The sequence below is a fragment of the Sinocyclocheilus rhinocerous genome, unplaced genomic scaffold (genome assembly GCF_001515625.1).
Source record: "Sinocyclocheilus rhinocerous isolate Xijiao unplaced genomic scaffold, SAMN03320098_v1.1 scaffold2985, whole genome shotgun sequence".
Lineage (NCBI taxonomy): Eukaryota > Metazoa > Chordata > Actinopteri > Cypriniformes > Cyprinidae > Sinocyclocheilus > Sinocyclocheilus rhinocerous.
In genome coordinates this window covers 217,307-234,730 of record NW_015661690.1, presented here as the reverse complement: position 1 = coordinate 234,730, position 17,424 = coordinate 217,307, and the positions used below count along the sequence as shown (strand labels likewise).

Sequence of the window (17,424 nt, the reverse complement as noted above, 5' to 3'; positions counted from 1 at the left end):
TGTACTGTGTATATTTATTATGTATATATAAATACACACACATACATGTATATATTTATAAATTATATATATATATATATATATATATATATATATATATAATTTATAAATATATACATGTATGTGTGTGTATTTATATATACATAATAAATATTCACAGTACACACACATATATTATGTAAACACAAACTTTTATTTTGTCAGTCCTAATTCAATCATTCATTCATTCATTCATTCAAAACAAATTAAATAAGATTTTAAGAGTTGTTTTTCTCTCTTCTCCTCCTGTTCTGTCCAATAAAAGTGAAAAAGCTTAACTTTAAAATATGTAGCTAAACATACGGTGTGAAAAGTCCTCAAATGAAGAAAATTCAAAGTATGCATGTCTTTTGAAGTCAATATATTATTGTTTATTTCCATATAATTGGACAGGAATCTATGATTTATCTACTTTGCAGTTGAGTTTGTGGTAGACTGTACGGTGGATCATTGTTTAAATGCTGGTCCATGTGCACTTGCACACTTAATGAACATTAAATTGGCAGGCTTAATAAAACATGCCTTGACAAGAAAACGTCTGCAGTCTGCATGAGGAACAGCATCATAGCGTGACAATCTGAGTTTAGTTACTCTTTATATCAAAGGCAGTCCTTTCCCAAACGCATTCTTCACACACACGTACATTCAAATACACAGCCTGCGACCCCCTCCTTCCTCTCTGTGTTCCTCACGCTATATGACCATCAGGGTGTTCAGGCGTGGTGACCCACAATCCCAGAGGATCACATTCAAGACAAAAGGCCTCTGCAGTGAGAGAGAAGCAGGCCGGAAGAGGCCACTCAAACACACAACACCAGCACATCCTCTGAATGACTTTCTTATGTTACCCTCGCTCTCATTACAGTACAGTATGTACAGTACAGTGGCCTTAGAAAGCATTTTGACATTTAAAAAGTGGTTTGCAACAACTAAAAATATGCTGCTACCAGCTAGGCATCCAATCGTAAGGTGGTCAAACAGGTTTCTGGATTAGTTAACAAGCTAATAAGCATCTAAGACCAGTTAGTGTTCAGAAATACAGCTACAGTCTGGATTTTCCAGTCGAGTTTTAGGGTTTCCAATTAATCATAATAAAACATGTAAACTTATTTTTGTGTTATGTGTTATGTGTTGTTTTAAAAGTGTGCTTGTGTTGTCTTTAATATAAATAAATGTCATTGGCTTGGTATTTTGTTACATTTTAAGTGATTTACTGAATGCCTCCAAATATGCATCATATTAACAGAAAATATTAAACCCTAACAAAAAAAAAAAAATGCAGTTTACACCTAAATACGATTTTGTTCATTTTATTATATATATTTTTTTTATTTTGTTTTATATAAATCTATGAAAGTTATTTTGGAATTGTGTTGTAATTAATTTATGTAATTTATGATTATCATGTACATTCACACAAGACTAATTAAAATAATATCAAGCCCATTTTCACCACATAAGAAAAAAAAATCATGCTTTGGTAAATCATAAATATGGCATAAAAGTCTAAATTATGAGATACTATTTCATTTTTGTGGGAAAAAGTCAAAATTACATATGAATGAAAATCGTTACATAATAAGTCAAAATTATGACAAAAAAATTACAAAAGATTTTGACTCATAGGCTAACTTTTCCCTCATAATTTCGACTTGTTTCATATTTTTTTATGAACTAGTATCTTATAATTTCGACTTTTCTAAGTCATAAGTCTTTTTATGTCAAAATTATGATTTACCAAAGCGTGTGGCGGAAATAAGCTTGTGTACAAATAAAATTTTGTACACTATAATATTTTGTTGTGTTTTGGCTCCACCTTATGGACACTATGTCGAGGCGGGGCATAGAGGACCTACAATAATGTACAGTATTTGAAAAATAATGTGTTTTTTGAACATTAAAGCATGTCAACATATTCTGTTACACAAATACACAAAATAATGATCTTTAAAAAAGCATCATATGACCCCTTTAAAACCTTTAAACGTTTAAAAAATGATGCATTTTAAAATACAGTAGCTCACAAAGAAATGCAAATAAATAAATAAATAAAAATAACTACACGTATCAGTGATATTTAATACGAACTCATTATATAGGCTAACATAATTAAATCTGATATTAATTTTAGTTGCTCCTTTTGTGTCAGTTGCCCTGAAACTGTGGTACATTTGTTTTGGCATTCTCCTTTTGTAAACCAATTTTGGCAGAATGTCTGTAATTTTATTGTACAAAATATTGACAATCATTTTAGTTATGGAAATGTGTATTATTTGGTATCTTAAGAGAACAGCAAAGAAAAGCAGACTCACGTTTACATGATAAATCTTTTTTTTTTTTTTTTTTTTTACAAGCAAAATTTCATATTGGCAAATGTAAGTTCTCCTGAAAAAAATAAAAGTTTTAGGAAGGAAATGAAGCATTACATTGAAAAGTTAATATACGACTTTCTATACCACAACAAGCAATTAAAACGGTGAAAGTTTGTAAAGGTTTTACTAACTTTAACGTTATATAAATTTGTACTTGTATACAGCCGCCTCTTGTGTATAATTGTTTATATTATGTACAATATTTGTCATATACATGTAACTTGTTCTTTAATTTTTATTGTATCCCCCATATGTTCTTGTTCTAATGTCTCTTTCTGATATATATATCTGATATATATTATTTATATATATATATAAAGATACATACACCACGTGAGGAAGTAAAGATAGATGGCGCCACTGAAATCCACGCACACTCCTGCGAGCACGCGGCAGCGTCTTTACGCACGCTCACCTGCAGTGTCAAAGTTTAGAGGTCGGGTAAAGGTCGTGTTTTGAGTTTAACCCCCATCACAAGCAATGGCTTCCATAAGTTGGTTAACATGCAGGCGGTTTTCTTGGCTCGTGCGGCGGCCGCTGCTGCTGCAGTATGTTTGGGCTCCAGCGCGAGCGCTTCACCAGGGGAGCGCGCGACGCGCGGCGGAGAAAACCCCGCTGAACAGATCACGATCATCACCGGAGCAACAGTACTTCACTGAGCTAGACAGAGCTGATGCGCTGGTAAACACAGAGTATTAGTGTATAACAGTACGAGCTAGACAGAGCTGATGTGCTGGTAAACACAAACACAGAGTATTACTGTATAACAGTACTTCACTGAGCTAGATAGAGGTGATGCGCTGGTAAACACAAACACAGACTATTACTGTATAACAGTACTTCACTGAGCTAGACAGAGGTGATGCGCTGATAAACACAGACACAGAGTATTACTGTATACCAGTACTTCACTGAGCTAGACAGAGCTGATGCACTGATAAACCCAGACACAGAGTATTACTGTATACCAGTACTTCACTGAGCTAGACAGAGCTGATGCACTGATAAACCCAGACACAGAGTATTACTGTATACCAGTACTTCACTGAGCTAGACAGAGCTGATGCACTGATAAACCCAGACACAGAGTATTACTGTATACCAGTACTTCACTGAGCTAGACAGAGCTGATGCACTGATAAACCCAGACACAGAGTATTACTGTATACCAGTACTTCACTGAGCTAGACAGAGCTGATGCACTGATAAACCCAGACACAGAGTATTACTGTATACCAGTACTTCACTGAGCTAGACAGAGCTGATGCACTGATAAACCCAGACACAGAGTATTACTGTATACCAGTACTTCACTGAGCTAGACAGAGCTGATGCACTGATAAACCCAGACACAGAGTATTACTGTATACCAGTACTTCACTGAGCTAGACAGAGCTGATGCACTGATAAACCCAGACACAGAGTATTACTGTATACCAGTACTTCACTGAGCTAGACAGAGCTGATGCACTGATAAACCCAGACACAGAGTATTACTGTATACCAGTACTTCACTGAGCTAGACAGAGCTGATGCACTGATAAACCCAGACACAGAGTATTACTGTATACCAGTACTTCACTGAGCTAGACAGAGCTGATGCACTGATAAACCCAGACACAGAGTATTACTGTATACCAGTACTTCACTGAGCTAGACAGAGGTGATGCGCTGATAAACACAGACACCGAGTATTACTGTATAACAGTACTTCACTGAGCTAGACCGAGCTGATGCTCTGATAAACACAGACACAGAGTATTACTGTATAACAGTACTTTACTGAGCTAGACAGCTGATGCGCTGGTAAACACAAACACAGAGTATTACTGTATAACAGTACTTCACTGAGCTAGACAGAGCTGATGCGCTGGTAAACACAGAGTATTACTGTATAACAGTACTTCACTGAGCTAGACAGAGCTGATGCGCTGGTAAACACAGAGTATTACTGTATAACAGTACTTCACTGAGCTAGACAGAGCTGATGCGCTGGTAAACACAGAGTATTACTGTATAACAGTACTTCACTGAGCTAGACAGAGCTGATGCGCTGGTAAACACAGAGTATTACTGTATAACAGTACTTCACTGAGCTAGACAGAGCTGATGCGCTGGTAAACACAGAGTATTACTGTATAACAGTACTTCACTGAGCTAGACAGAGCTGATGCGCTGGTAAACACAGAGTATTACTGTATAACAGTACTTCACTGAGCTAGACAGAGCTGATGTGCTGGTAAACACAGACAGAGTATTAGTTTATTTGTTAAATTACAATTGTTCCTTTTTATATTACACTAATTACGAAAAGTACTGGTGGTACTGTGGTACACTTAGTGGTATTTTATGTTGTCATATGATTATTATATTCATAAAATGTTTTATTAACATTGTATTCCAATGAATGTGATTCTACGATGGTTCTGGTACAAAATTATGTATTATAGGGCTATATAATGTGTCTGAAATTCATGGCATTACCCTGGTATAATACTGCTTGTCAATAATACTATTACTAATAATAATGGTAGTACTGTAAATATTTTTTTCATATTTCATTTATATATTTTTTTTCATTGAGTTAACTGCCAAATAATCTGTTTTGTAGACCCTTATACTATTTTATTTTATTTTGTAGATGCTGCGGAAGTCTCATGAAACAGGTGAGGTCATTTGTCCAGCATTAATGAAACACGAATTAGGCTATTGACATATAGAAAATCCTGTCATCATTTACTCACATCCATGTCTTTCCAAACTATGACTGTGTTTTTCTGTTGTTGTTGTTTTTTTCTTACTTTTTATGGAATATTTTGTCTGCTATAAGTATATTGAAAAGTAGTAGGACTGTCAAGCTCTAAATAAATACATACATACATACATACATAAAGTATCATAAGCCGAAATGTGTTGTACCTTTGTTTAAAGAACAGGCTAAAAATCTGAAAGCTTTTTCAAGATCAGTTTGTGTACAATTTGTGAATTGAGTCAGGTTTTAATTAATTGTTTGATTTATTTCAGTCTAATTCATTTCAAACTGGTCTGTATTATTCAGTCAAGATTATCAGTGAATAATGAATTACATTTCAGTCTATTACTCAAAGTTCTCATATGATGTAATACTTGAAATAAATTGCACAAGTCATTTAAACTGATATTATGTTACTTTTATGGTGTTTTGGGGTCCTTTTGAAGCATGAAATCTTCAGTTTGTTGTAATTTATTGGGAATAAGCAAAAACATTATCATTTTCAATTTGTGTTGAACGGTAAAAGTCATAAGGGTTTGGGACATGAGTGTGAGTAAATGATGCAAGAACATTCATGTTTGGGTGAACTAATCCTTTAACACCCGAAATTCACGGTTTTGTAATAAAGTGCAACAGTTCAAAACCATGAACCAAACCAACCATTTACAAGGTGAATCACAAAATGACAAACTTTGAAATGATTGATTTAAAGTGAAACAAAGGAAAGAAAATTGGACAAAAAGACAAAGGTAGAAAACAGTGTACTTAACTATATTGAAGGCAAGAACTACAATCCCATGAAGCATTGTGAATGATGTAATCAAAATAAAAATTATGAATAAATATAAAACTACTAATTTAAAAGGGGTGATTATAAATATATATAGAAATATTTATTACAAAATATGCATATACTGTGTGTGTGTGTGTGTATATATATATATATTGGAATTATTTTCACCAGGAATTCTGCTGTTAAACATGAATATTAAAAAAAATATAAGTTGAAATACTGTAAACTGATGGCTTAAACAAAAGATTAACAACATCATAGCTGACACAAGGTCTGTCTTTAATGGTTTACAAGTTATCATAAAAAATAAAGTCCCCTGAAAAGAAAATGAATGGGATTTTTTATATCTGGAACTGACTGTTGTGCTCCATACAAAAATATTAAATGATGCTTCAAAAAATTTTTTGATACTTAAATAGCATATTTCCTGCAGTTAAGTACTTTACATCTAGGCAAATAAGCATTTCCCTAAAGCAATTTTTATTTATTCATTTATTTTTTTGCAGGATTTTTGTCCTGGTTCCGGAATGGTCTCCTGGCAATATATTTAATTTATAATGTATAACAATTATGAGTTTTATCATTTAGATTTTTACATTCATCATTTAAATATAAATATATAATTTATAAACGTATTTGTACGTGTAGACATGAACATTAATCAAGATGTTCTGTGAAAGTAAGTAACCAGTTGAACCTTATTGTAAAGTGTACTTTTATAATTCATGGTTTCTACATAGTATAGCATTTTTCCATCTATTTAGGCCTGGTTCAGGATTTATTTTTAAATGATTACCTCACATCTCTCACAATTCATTTCAGATTTCCTGCTCTAGCGGTCGCAGTCTTATTTAATAAAATCACTCCTTGCAGATTTGATAAGAACTTCTAGACGTCGTCTGCTGCCTCGAGGCTCGAGATGTCAGCACATCTTTTCTTTTGTTATGCATGAATCCAAAATATAGATATTGTTGGTACCTTTTTTTCCCAGCATACAGTCGTGCCGTTTGCTGTCTTATGTGTGTAGATATTCTGCTGATGTGAGATGTAGTGTCAGGCATGTGTGTGCGGACCATACAGTCATTCACTCTACTGGAGTGTGTCTATGTTTACTTATCATTGAATCATGCACGCTGCACACTTACAATCAGTCAACTCTAGATCTAGATCAACTCTAGTTTAAATGCTGTTTTTCCCTGTTCAAAGCAAATACACAAATCTTGCTGGACTACAAGAAGGAATAAATCAACCGTGTCATCCAAAATGTCCTTTACAGATTAAATCGTTGTCAATTGCTCATTTTTCCTGTCTGTTATTTTGGATAAATGATTAGTGGTGCTAAAGGTATAATTCAGGTTTTAAACAAGTTAAAAAGTAAAATGATCATTTGTGACCACAAAACCAGTCATAAGTCGACATTCTAATTTATTGAGATGCACCTGTATTTGTAGCAATGGCCAACAATACAAAATTATAGATTTTTTCTTTTATGGCAAAAATCATTAGGATATTAAGTAAAAATGATTTTCCATGAAGATACTTTGTAAATTTCCTACCATAAAAAAAAAAACTTAACATGAATTTATGGATTTAATTGCACTCATGCCACCTCTGATCCTCATTAAATGTCTGAAAATACACCTACATGCCACTTTTGTGTTCTTCTGTGCCACCTCTGTACAAATTAATTTTAATACTGATTTCATTTGATTATTAACTTATTCTTCTTATTCTATTTGTTCTTATTCTGTGGTTTTAATAAGATTTTTTAAAAAGCTTATAAAATAGAATTTTAAAAAAATGTGACATAAAAGATTACATTTAATAAAGTTAGAAAAATGCCATTATAAAAGGTAAAAACTAAATTCCACTGTAAATCACTTTGAGTCAAATATCACCTCGTAATAGGGAAGGCTAATTTTTTATCAAATTTTGGATTATTGATTAGAAGGTGCTCCTAAATTTTTTTGGACAACTTTAAAGGCGATTTTCTCAATATTTAGACTTTTTTGCACCCTCAGATTCCAGATATTAAAATAGTTGTATCTCGACCAAATATTGTCCTATCCTAACAAACCATACATCAATGGAAAGCTTTTTTTATTCAGCAATCTCAATATCTCAATAAAAAAAAAAAGACACTTATGACTGGTTTTGAGGTCCAGGTTCACATTTTACTCGTACCTCAGTTTGTAAAAACATACAAAAAAAAATGCATTTACAATAATGTATTTACAAATCTATGAGGCTCTGTTTTTTTAATATTATTTATATACTATTATAATATTTTAAAAGAGCTTTTTTAGATTTAATTTTAGTTCTGGTATGTGCTTTGTCATTTTATTGTTTTTGTTTTTTTATTAAATATTTCTATTTAGCTTGTACTCATTTTCATTAGATTTTTGGTTTTAGTCATTTTGTACTTCAATTTATTTCAGTTAGTTGCCAGGTCAACCTTTCTAATTTTGGATTAAGATGTATTTAATATATCTATTTTATTTCAGCCTTATTTCAATTACTGAAATGGCTTTCAATAGTTTAGGTTTTCAGTAACAACACTACTTTGGTGCAAGATACTTCAGCAACATAAACACTAAAATACACACATTTGAAATATAATTGGATAAAAATGTAAACATGAATTGTCTAAATATGACACTAGTGAAAGAAATGCTTGCTAACGTTGTTATATATCCATATGGACAGATGAAACAACAATATAAAATTGCACAGTAAATGATTACTGTCCTCAGAAATTTTGCACAGAAGTTTTGCACAGTAAACAGCATAACGTTTAAGTGTTGTGGTTATATTTTAAAAATGGTGTATTTATAATGTTATTGTAGCGCAACACTTGCCTCATAGACTTCCATAGTGCATTACTATAAAATTGATTTCTGTTTGTGACGAAAACACGTCACTAACTTGTGTTGAACCCTGGATAATAGGCCCTGTCCACACGAACGCGGTTATTTTTAAAACCGCAGCTTTTTCTATGCGGTTTGGCCGTTCGTCCACACGCAAACGCAGCACCAGGTTACTGAAACCGTACATTTTTGAAAACGCCGGAAAGCTTTTTTTATTCAGCAATCTCAATATCTCAATAAAAAAAAAAAGACACTTATGACTGGTTTTGAGGTCCAGGTTCACATTTTACTCGTACCTCAGTTTGTAAAAACATACAAAAAAAAATGCATTTACAATAATGTATTTACAAATCTATGAGGCTCTGTTTTTTTTAATATTATTTATATACTATTATAATATTTTAAAAGAGCTTTTTTAGATTTAATTTTAGTTCTGGTATGTGCTTTGTCATTTTATTGTTTTTGTTTTTTTATTAAATATTTCTATTTAGCTTGTACTCATTTTCATTAGATTTTTGGTTTTAGTCATTTTGTACTTCAATTTATTTCAGTTAGTTGCCAGGTCAACCTTTCTAATTTTGGATTAAGATGTATTTAATATATCTATTTTATTTCAGCCTTATTTCAATTACTGAAATGGCTTTCAATAGTTTAGGTTTTCAGTAACAACACTACTTTGGTGCAAGATACTTCAGCAACATAAACACTAAAATACACACATTTGAAATATAATTGGATAAAAATGTAAACATGAATTGTCTAAATATGACACTAGTGAAAGAAATGCTTGCTAACGTTGTTATATATCCATATGGACAGATGAAACAACAATATAAAATTGCACAGTAAATGATTACTGTCCTCAGAAATTTTGCACAGAAGTTTTGCACAGTAAACAGCATAACGTTTAAGTGTTGTGGTTATATTTTAAAAATGGTGTATTTATAATGTTATTGTAGCGCAACACTTGCCTCATAGACTTCCATAGTGCATTACTATAAAATTGATTTCTGTTTGTGACGAAAACACGTCACTAACTTGTGTTGAACCCTGGATAATAGGCCCTGTCCACACGAACGCGGTTATTTTTAAAACCGCAGCTTTTTCTATGCGGTTTGGCCGTTCGTCCACACGCAAACGCAGCACCAGGTTACTGAAACCGTACATTTTTGAAAACGCCTTTTTGTCTTGTGACGTCGGAGCCTGCGCTGTTATCTCCGCCTACTGGAAACTTTTTCAGGCTTCTGATTGGCCAACATGGCTTTACGGTTGAGATTATATCGCCACCTGTTGGTTTGGTATGCTCTTGACAGTGCTTCATAGCATGCGTTTGCGTTTTCACATGGACGGAGTTTTTTTTAAAACGGAACAAGGAAAAACTCAGTTTATAAAAAATACCCGTGTACGTGTGGACATGGCCTAAGCTTCTTCCACTGTCATTCAGATCAGATTTAACCTTCAATGGTGAAGGTTTATATTACTATTAGGGGTTAATGAATTACAACTGTGAAATTGTAGTGACAAAAAGTTGTTAAATAGTAAAAAGTTAAAAACAACGTGAGTGCAATTTGTGTCAGATATCAAGGGCAGGTGGCGTCTCTGGAGGGAGGGATTCACGGTAAACAGACAGACGTGTTGATCTGTATGCGTGTGAGGTTTGTTAATAGCGCCGGGGACTCTGGAACATGTGCGGCGGTTCTTTCATTAGTCGTTCCACTTCTGTTTGTACATCTTCAAAGGGCTGCTTATTTATTTGATTATTTATTTTAATTATTGTCATCCAAAAGATTTTTTGTTGTTGATTTCTTGTCACAGTGGCTGTTGTTGTCATCAAAGACCATGTATGAATCCTCAGAGAAATGATGGCACTTATCTGTCGCCATATTAATGCGTTTAAGAATCGTCGCTGTTTGTTTTGTAAATTCCAGAACACATTTAGAATTTTGTCAGGTTTTCGTTTTGTTTCTTGAGTGTTGAAGAGGTATAGATGATTGTCTTTGCTATATGACTTTTGAACCTGAAGCCTGATTGGCTGATGTTCATACTTCCACCTCTGTCATGCATCTTCACTGTTTTTCCAGTGTGGCTTTTTTTTTTAAATGTATATTTATGTTAATGTGAAATGCAGAACATTCTATTAATGTACTCTTTTAAAACCGATGACATTCATTGTATGTTGATTGTGAGTGTTTATCACGAGGTTACAGACTATTTGTTTATGCATGACCTTCAGTGCTATTTACAGTACATAATGAGTCTATGAATATGTACATAAATGGGGACTATGCAAGCACATTTGTCTCCCGCAATTTCTGAGAAGGACAGGTTTGATGCTTAAGGTGGCGTGAATTCAACACTGCCACTTAAGGTGGAAATGTCATGTTAGTGGCCTTTAGAGGTTAACTTTTGAAACTGTATCGTAGTTAAAGTAGTTACATTACAGTCCAGCTATACTATACATGACAGGTATACATACATACATGACAAGTTACCAGAAAGTAAAAAAGTAAGTCTTTTTAAAAATGTATAACAATAATATAGGCCTATCTTATGTACAAGCAGAGCAGTCTTTATTTTTTCTGGGAATCTGACAGCAATAAACAAACAAATTTCTACACACAGGTAAAGGAGTGAGCATCATAAAGAATTTAACAATTCTGGTTTGATTACTGATTTGTTTGCAACCTTTGAGGCAATAAACATTATTCCATTGCCAGATGATGACAAAGGTGCAGGTGTAACATGAAAAAATATATACAGTAAGCTTTATAAAAATGAGGAAGAAGGGACTCTAGCATAAATGCAGTCTTATAATTGACCTTAACTACAAAAACATGCACATTCATTAGTTCCATTTTAAAAAGTAAAAAGTCTTACACAAGAAGAATTGTGTTTTTGAAATGAAATGAAGACAGTGCTCATAGTTCGGTTCTAATTTAAAATGTCTGGCGTATTAAGATTTTTTGTGAGTCATCTAAATTGTGTATGCTCTCATGAAGACCATACTCAAAATTATTTTCTACAAAAAAGTATTTCACCTTAATGAAATGACGTGACCCGCACGCTGTCAGTGGAAGTGAGGAAAAAAAATGTTTATTACGTTTGAAATATGGATATTTATCCTACAAAAACCGCATGGATTCGCTACAGGAGGCCTTTATTCGATGACAAAGGTGCAGGTGTAACATGAAAAAATATATACAGTAAGCTTTATAAAAATGAGGAAGAAGGGACTCTAGCATAAATGCAGTCTTATAATTGACCTTAACTACAAAAACATGCACATTCATTAGTTCCATTTTAAAAAGTAAAAAGTCTTACACAAGAAGAATTGTGTTTTTGAAATGAAATGAAGACAGTGCTCATAGTTTGGTTCTAATTTAAAATGTCTGGCGTATTAAGATTTTTTTGTGAGTCATCTAAATTGTGTATGCTCTCATGAAGACCATACTCAAAATTATTTTCTACAAAAAGTATTTCACCTTAATGAAATGACGTGACCCGTGCAGTGGAAGTGAGAAAAAAAAATGTTTATTACGTTTGAAATATGGATATTTATCCTACAAAAACCGCATGGATTCGCTACAGGAGGCCTTTATTCACCTCCCGGAGCCGTGTGAGGGACGTTTTATTATGGATGTGCGCACTTTATTTCACGTCTTCTAAACTGCTGACAGCCAACACCTGCTTACCCCCATTGAAAGGCTTGGAGGGGCCAGGACAGTTTTTAATCTAACTCCGATTGGATTCGTCTGAAAGAAGAAAGTCACATACACCTAGGATGCTTTGAGGGTGAGTAAAACACAGGCTAATTTTTGGGTGAACTAACCCTTTAAGGCACGCTTATTATCGTGCTTTTCCAGCTGAGACAAATGGAGAACCGGCAGCTGTAAAGACGAAGCAGCAGAAAAGGTCTGAAGCCAGAAGACAGAAAGACGGACAAAGACAAAAAAGAGCATAAACATATACGGCTTACAAGATGGAAAGATGACTGAATCCTAAGTAGGGACGCAGAAGTCCCTTCTTTTTGTTGGACATGTAAGAGTAGACCGCACTTTAAAATCAGTGTAATTTACAACTACTTCTTTGGGTTTTAATGGCAGCTTGCATCCTTGGTGTTGCATTACCGCCATCTTCTGGAGCTAGTTACTTCCCATGTACAGCATCTTGTTTTCATATTCTTGTTATTAGTTTTACATAACTATTTCGCGTCTCAAAAGATCGTGTCTGGTGTGAATAGCCCCATAGGGATCTATTGTTTCCATTCAAAAGCGTCATCGCGCCAAATTTTCGTGTTCAGTGTGAAAAGGCCTTGATCTACGCCGATGCAGTGCAACATCGTGGTATTGGAACAGCGACGCAAAGGCAACCTAAAATGTATTTTTTTAACTACTGATGTCTGAAACAAAGTTTTTTGAAAATATGAATCGATTGATTTAATTGCTTCGCAAAATGATTCACTGTTTTGAGGTAGTGATGGGAGAAATGAACCTTTTCGAAGCTTTGGTTCAACTGAACCAAATGCTTCGCAAAACGATTAACTGTTTTATAGCATTTGAAACACCACGCGTAAATGCAAAGGCCAAAACATGTATAAAAACACCTTTTAACCAATTGCAAACGTTTTGTTGAAAGTATTATCTATTTAATCCAAATTATTAAAAATACAATCTGAATCACTCGTTTAAAACAAATGATTCACAAAGGTTTTGAAGTTTCAGGAAGCAGTGTTTCATATCACTATCTTTAACTGTGCATATTGTATGAACAACCAGACAGTTCATTGTTGTAGTTCTCATGAGAATCACAGTAAGTTGTAAAGGGTTGCAAAGGGGCAGAAAATTTCCAGTAAATTTCTCTACACGTTCTAAAAGTTTTGTTTAAGTCTTTTTATTGGGGAATCCAAAAATCCAATACACATCGTAACATACATCTTATGATTCCAACGTTCTAAAAGTTTTAAACAAATTCCTAGAAAGTTTCCAAAAATTCTGGAAAGTTTAGAGAAATTAAAAAAAAAATTATTCCATTGGACTAGTTGAGCTACATGGTTTTGCTTCACTTAAAATTAACTTAAAATTAACCACTCACTAAATCACTGAAGATTACTACAGGAAACACTGTGAAATTATTTTAGTACGCAAAGGCATGTGTAAGACCTATTAACAGAACTAAACATCATTGTTAACTGATTATCAGTATTAAAAAAAAATGGCATGGTTCTGAATTTTATCGACTGATACAGTTACATTATTGCCCAATACATTTGAAAATCACTAAAATCGGACCAAAATCTGAGGCTGAGAAAAAAACATAACGCTGCAGACAACAGGTAAATGCCGTTATCACTGTTTTTCATGTTCGTGGAGAAAATATTTTTATGTGTAGCCAGTGTTTCGTATGCGTTTGGCCAATCAGCGTACACTTACGTCACTGGTAGTTCCTATAGAACTGTTTCAGAACCTACTCTGTATTAGGAGCTAATTTAGTTCCCCCAAATGTAGTTCCTAGAACTAAAACCGTTCCTAGATCCTGTGGTGCAAACACGCCAAAAAACGGGTACTTCCGCCAATAGTTCTAGGAACTATGAAAAGGTTCCTTTGGTGTGAAAGCCCCTATTAGCGACATTTCACAAAAATCCATTGTAAATTGTCATTGCACTCAAAAGTCACTTTCAAACATAGCCACCTTCTTTCGGAAAGCATGCAGAATTTGTGTGAAAAACTTGAAAATGAAAAGCGCACCCTTGTGCCTAATTCCAGATGAAATGACTAGATTTCGCCTACAAAACTTTGACATCCAACAATAAATGTTTGCACCTTTACTTAAAAAGCTCTCTTTAGAAAACTGCTGAGCTACTGTAATACTACTGATAAATGTAAACCTGTATGCTACAGGTGCTTGTAGTTATTGCTGCTTGTAGTTATTTACTCCTCAAACACGTCAGACATTCTCTATCCTTTTCTTGCCTATTCTCCAACTCCTTCTCATTCTGTGGTGTTTTGGTGCAGTTCGTTAGTTACTGATTCCGGGCGTGTCTCAGTGCAGTAGGCCTGCGGTCTGTCTGTCTCTCCCTCAGCGCATGCAGCTCTGCTTCAAATTCAGGGCGTCTACAGGGGCCGCCACACGGCTAAAGGGCATTGCGCCCAAACACACATCCCCACAAGCCAGACTTCACACACCTGCGTTACATGAACTGAGTTCATAATCGCACAGAGCGCCATTTCCATCACGCAGAACCAGTATGTTAAACCAAGCTTAAGTTGTTATTGTCGCAATATGTGAATGTGCAGCACAAGATCATTGAAAACCACAATGGTTTCCCTATTTATTGCCAAAATGACCCATAAAAGGAACTAATTCCTGTTTATATGTCAGCCTGCTCTTAAGAGATGGCCGTGGAGGATATTTTAGAGGAGAAACTTCGGGTCACAGTCAAGTTATCGTATGCGCACGCACACGGTCCGGCCATTCGCCTTTTCTCCCCAACAACTCTGCTTCTTTAGTATGCAATTCCTTTAGTCGTCAAGAGGGAATGATCCTCACACTAATGAACTGAGGCCTGCCACTTGAATGTAAAACAGGTTTTAACCCGTCTTCAATGTCAGAGCCCCTCCCTGGGGTTTCTTGAAACAACAACACCATCGCTAACACCAGCACGCTCCGCGTTTCAATCACAACGTCTGCCTTTGTCTCGACCCTCCGGCCTATTACTCTGACAGCTCACCGACTCCGCTTCAAAGACACGGAGCCAGAGTTATGAATCTGTACACGGATTATGATGAACGCCAATCAAAAGGCTTTATTGTGAGCGGAGCGGAAGAGTTGACAGAGTTGGGTAGCTTACATGTGCTCCCAGAGGGAGCTGTTGTTAAAGCAGCTTATCACATCAATCCGATCCATGTTCTTTCATCTTTCCTTTCTTTTCCTCTTCTTTTGAACTTGTCAACATGGAACGGTGTGGATTACAAAATTTACACAAGATAATAGTCGATTGTTAATCCCTTTTGAATGTTCACTTTTCAAATCCAAAAGCAATCCCCTTCACGCCATTCAAGACAGCGACTTCAAATGTTTTAAAGTTTCCGAGCATGCAACTGGTGTCTTTTTTTTTTGCCATTGTATTTTTTAGTCTGTTCTTAAAAGGATCACTCTGTCAAAAATTTATTCTGGCATCAGAACCATTTACCACGTCACTGCAAACCTATACTTACTTTTTTTTAAAAACACCAAACCAGACATTTTAAACAATGTGCTGGTTGAACCTTTTCATGCTTTTACAGTGAATGAGGACAGAAGCTTTCAAGGCTTCAAAATGGATGTAAAAAGGCCATTAATAGTATATTATAGTACACTTGGTGTGAGAATCAGAAATTAAGCGTTAGCGTTAGTTCTGGCAGGTCACGTGAGTCAAGCTTGCATCAGCTGATTCTCAGCTGATCACATCTACCTATAGGAATACGACACCTATCGCGGCATTCCTATATAAGCTCTATTCAGTATTATTCAGCAGCTTTTCAGCTTGCTCCGGAGCAAATTACCCTCCTCCATTCCCAGCTCCTCCTTTCGCCACAGTCAGGACTTGGCTTTCTGATATTCCTTGCTAATCAGACTCCTTTATCTTGAATAAAGTGTTACAATTAAATATCAAGTGCATTGATGATATCTGCCTTGTTCTGTTCTGTTAACCCTAGGGGGGTTATTATTGCTGCTCTCCCTGCTCATTCATGACAGGCTGCATGGATGGGCAGGGAGTTTTTTGCCCAGAACAGAACCATACCGCCAAACCAAACGTTATGCTAAGTATCTATCATTTTGATGATAGTGGTCCTGACAGAATTAATTTTAAGTTGTCATCATTCTCTAAAACACTTAAAATCCACTGCTTTGGCACAGAAGTAGTGATGTACGTGCGATTCGTGAATGAATGTTTCTTTTGAGTTACGTCTTTTTAATGAAACTCCTTGATCTGGTTCGCAACATTGGTCTAAATCAGGGGTGGCGAACGTCGGTCCTGGAGAGCCGCAGCCCTGCAGAGTTTTGCTTCAACCCTAATCAAACACACCTGAACAAGCTAATCAAGGTCTGAACGGTTACTAGGAAGCTACAGGCAGGTGAGTTTTAATTAGGGTTAGAGCTGAACTCTGCAGGGCTGCGGCTCTCCAGGACCGGAGTTCGCCACCCCTGGTCCAAATGATTCTTTCAAAGATTCATCTGGTTCTCTAATTTAACTGCCTCAGTGATCCAGTCACACAAGACAAATTGACCTCTTTTTTACACTTTATGGTGCTTTTTGAAGCTTGAAGGCTTTAATCCTCCTTCACTGTAAAAAGAGTGACCAGAATATGGACATTTATCCATATTTTGTAAACTATAGAAATTGGGGGTGGGCGATATGACCAAAACCTTACATCATGAGTAATTGTATTTCAGTAGAACAAATAAATAAGAAATGCTTCATACATTATTATAAAGTAATCACATTTATAAAAACACTGCAGATTCTTCATGGTGTAAAATAAATATATATTTCTTCTTATTAAAGTTACAAAAGTGATTTAGTCAAGAGCAGTGAGAGATTTTCTCTCTTTTGTTGTTTGA

At 35.0% G+C, this 17,424-nt stretch overlaps 1 protein-coding gene across 1 annotated transcript; it reads left to right on the top strand.

Annotated features, from left to right (window-relative positions):
• Positions 1-2,785: 2,785 nt before the first annotated feature.
• On the top strand, positions 2,786-6,521 carry LOC107726505 (transmembrane protein 160-like). The gene is made up of 3 exons (XM_016536115.1): positions 2,786-3,092; positions 5,053-5,077; positions 6,463-6,521. Exons 1-3 carry the CDS (start codon positions 2,892-2,894, stop codon positions 6,519-6,521), a joined length of 285 nt encoding a protein of 94 aa, XP_016391601.1. The 5' UTR covers positions 2,786-2,891.
• The last annotated feature ends 10,903 nt before the right edge of the window (positions 6,522-17,424 follow it).

Bases quoted from the DNA above. Each gene is read 5' to 3' on its own strand.
- LOC107726505 (XM_016536115.1), top strand. From the start codon at position 2,892: ATGGCTTCCATAAGTTGGTTAACATGCAGGCGGTTTTCTTGGCTCGTG. The intron at 3,093-5,052 runs GTAAACACAGAG...TTTATTTTGTAG, and splicing joins TAGACAGAGCTGATGCGCTG to ATGCTGCGGAAGTCTCATGA. The intron at 5,078-6,462 runs GTGAGGTCATTT...ATTTTTTTGCAG, and splicing joins GCGGAAGTCTCATGAAACAG to GATTTTTGTCCTGGTTCCGG.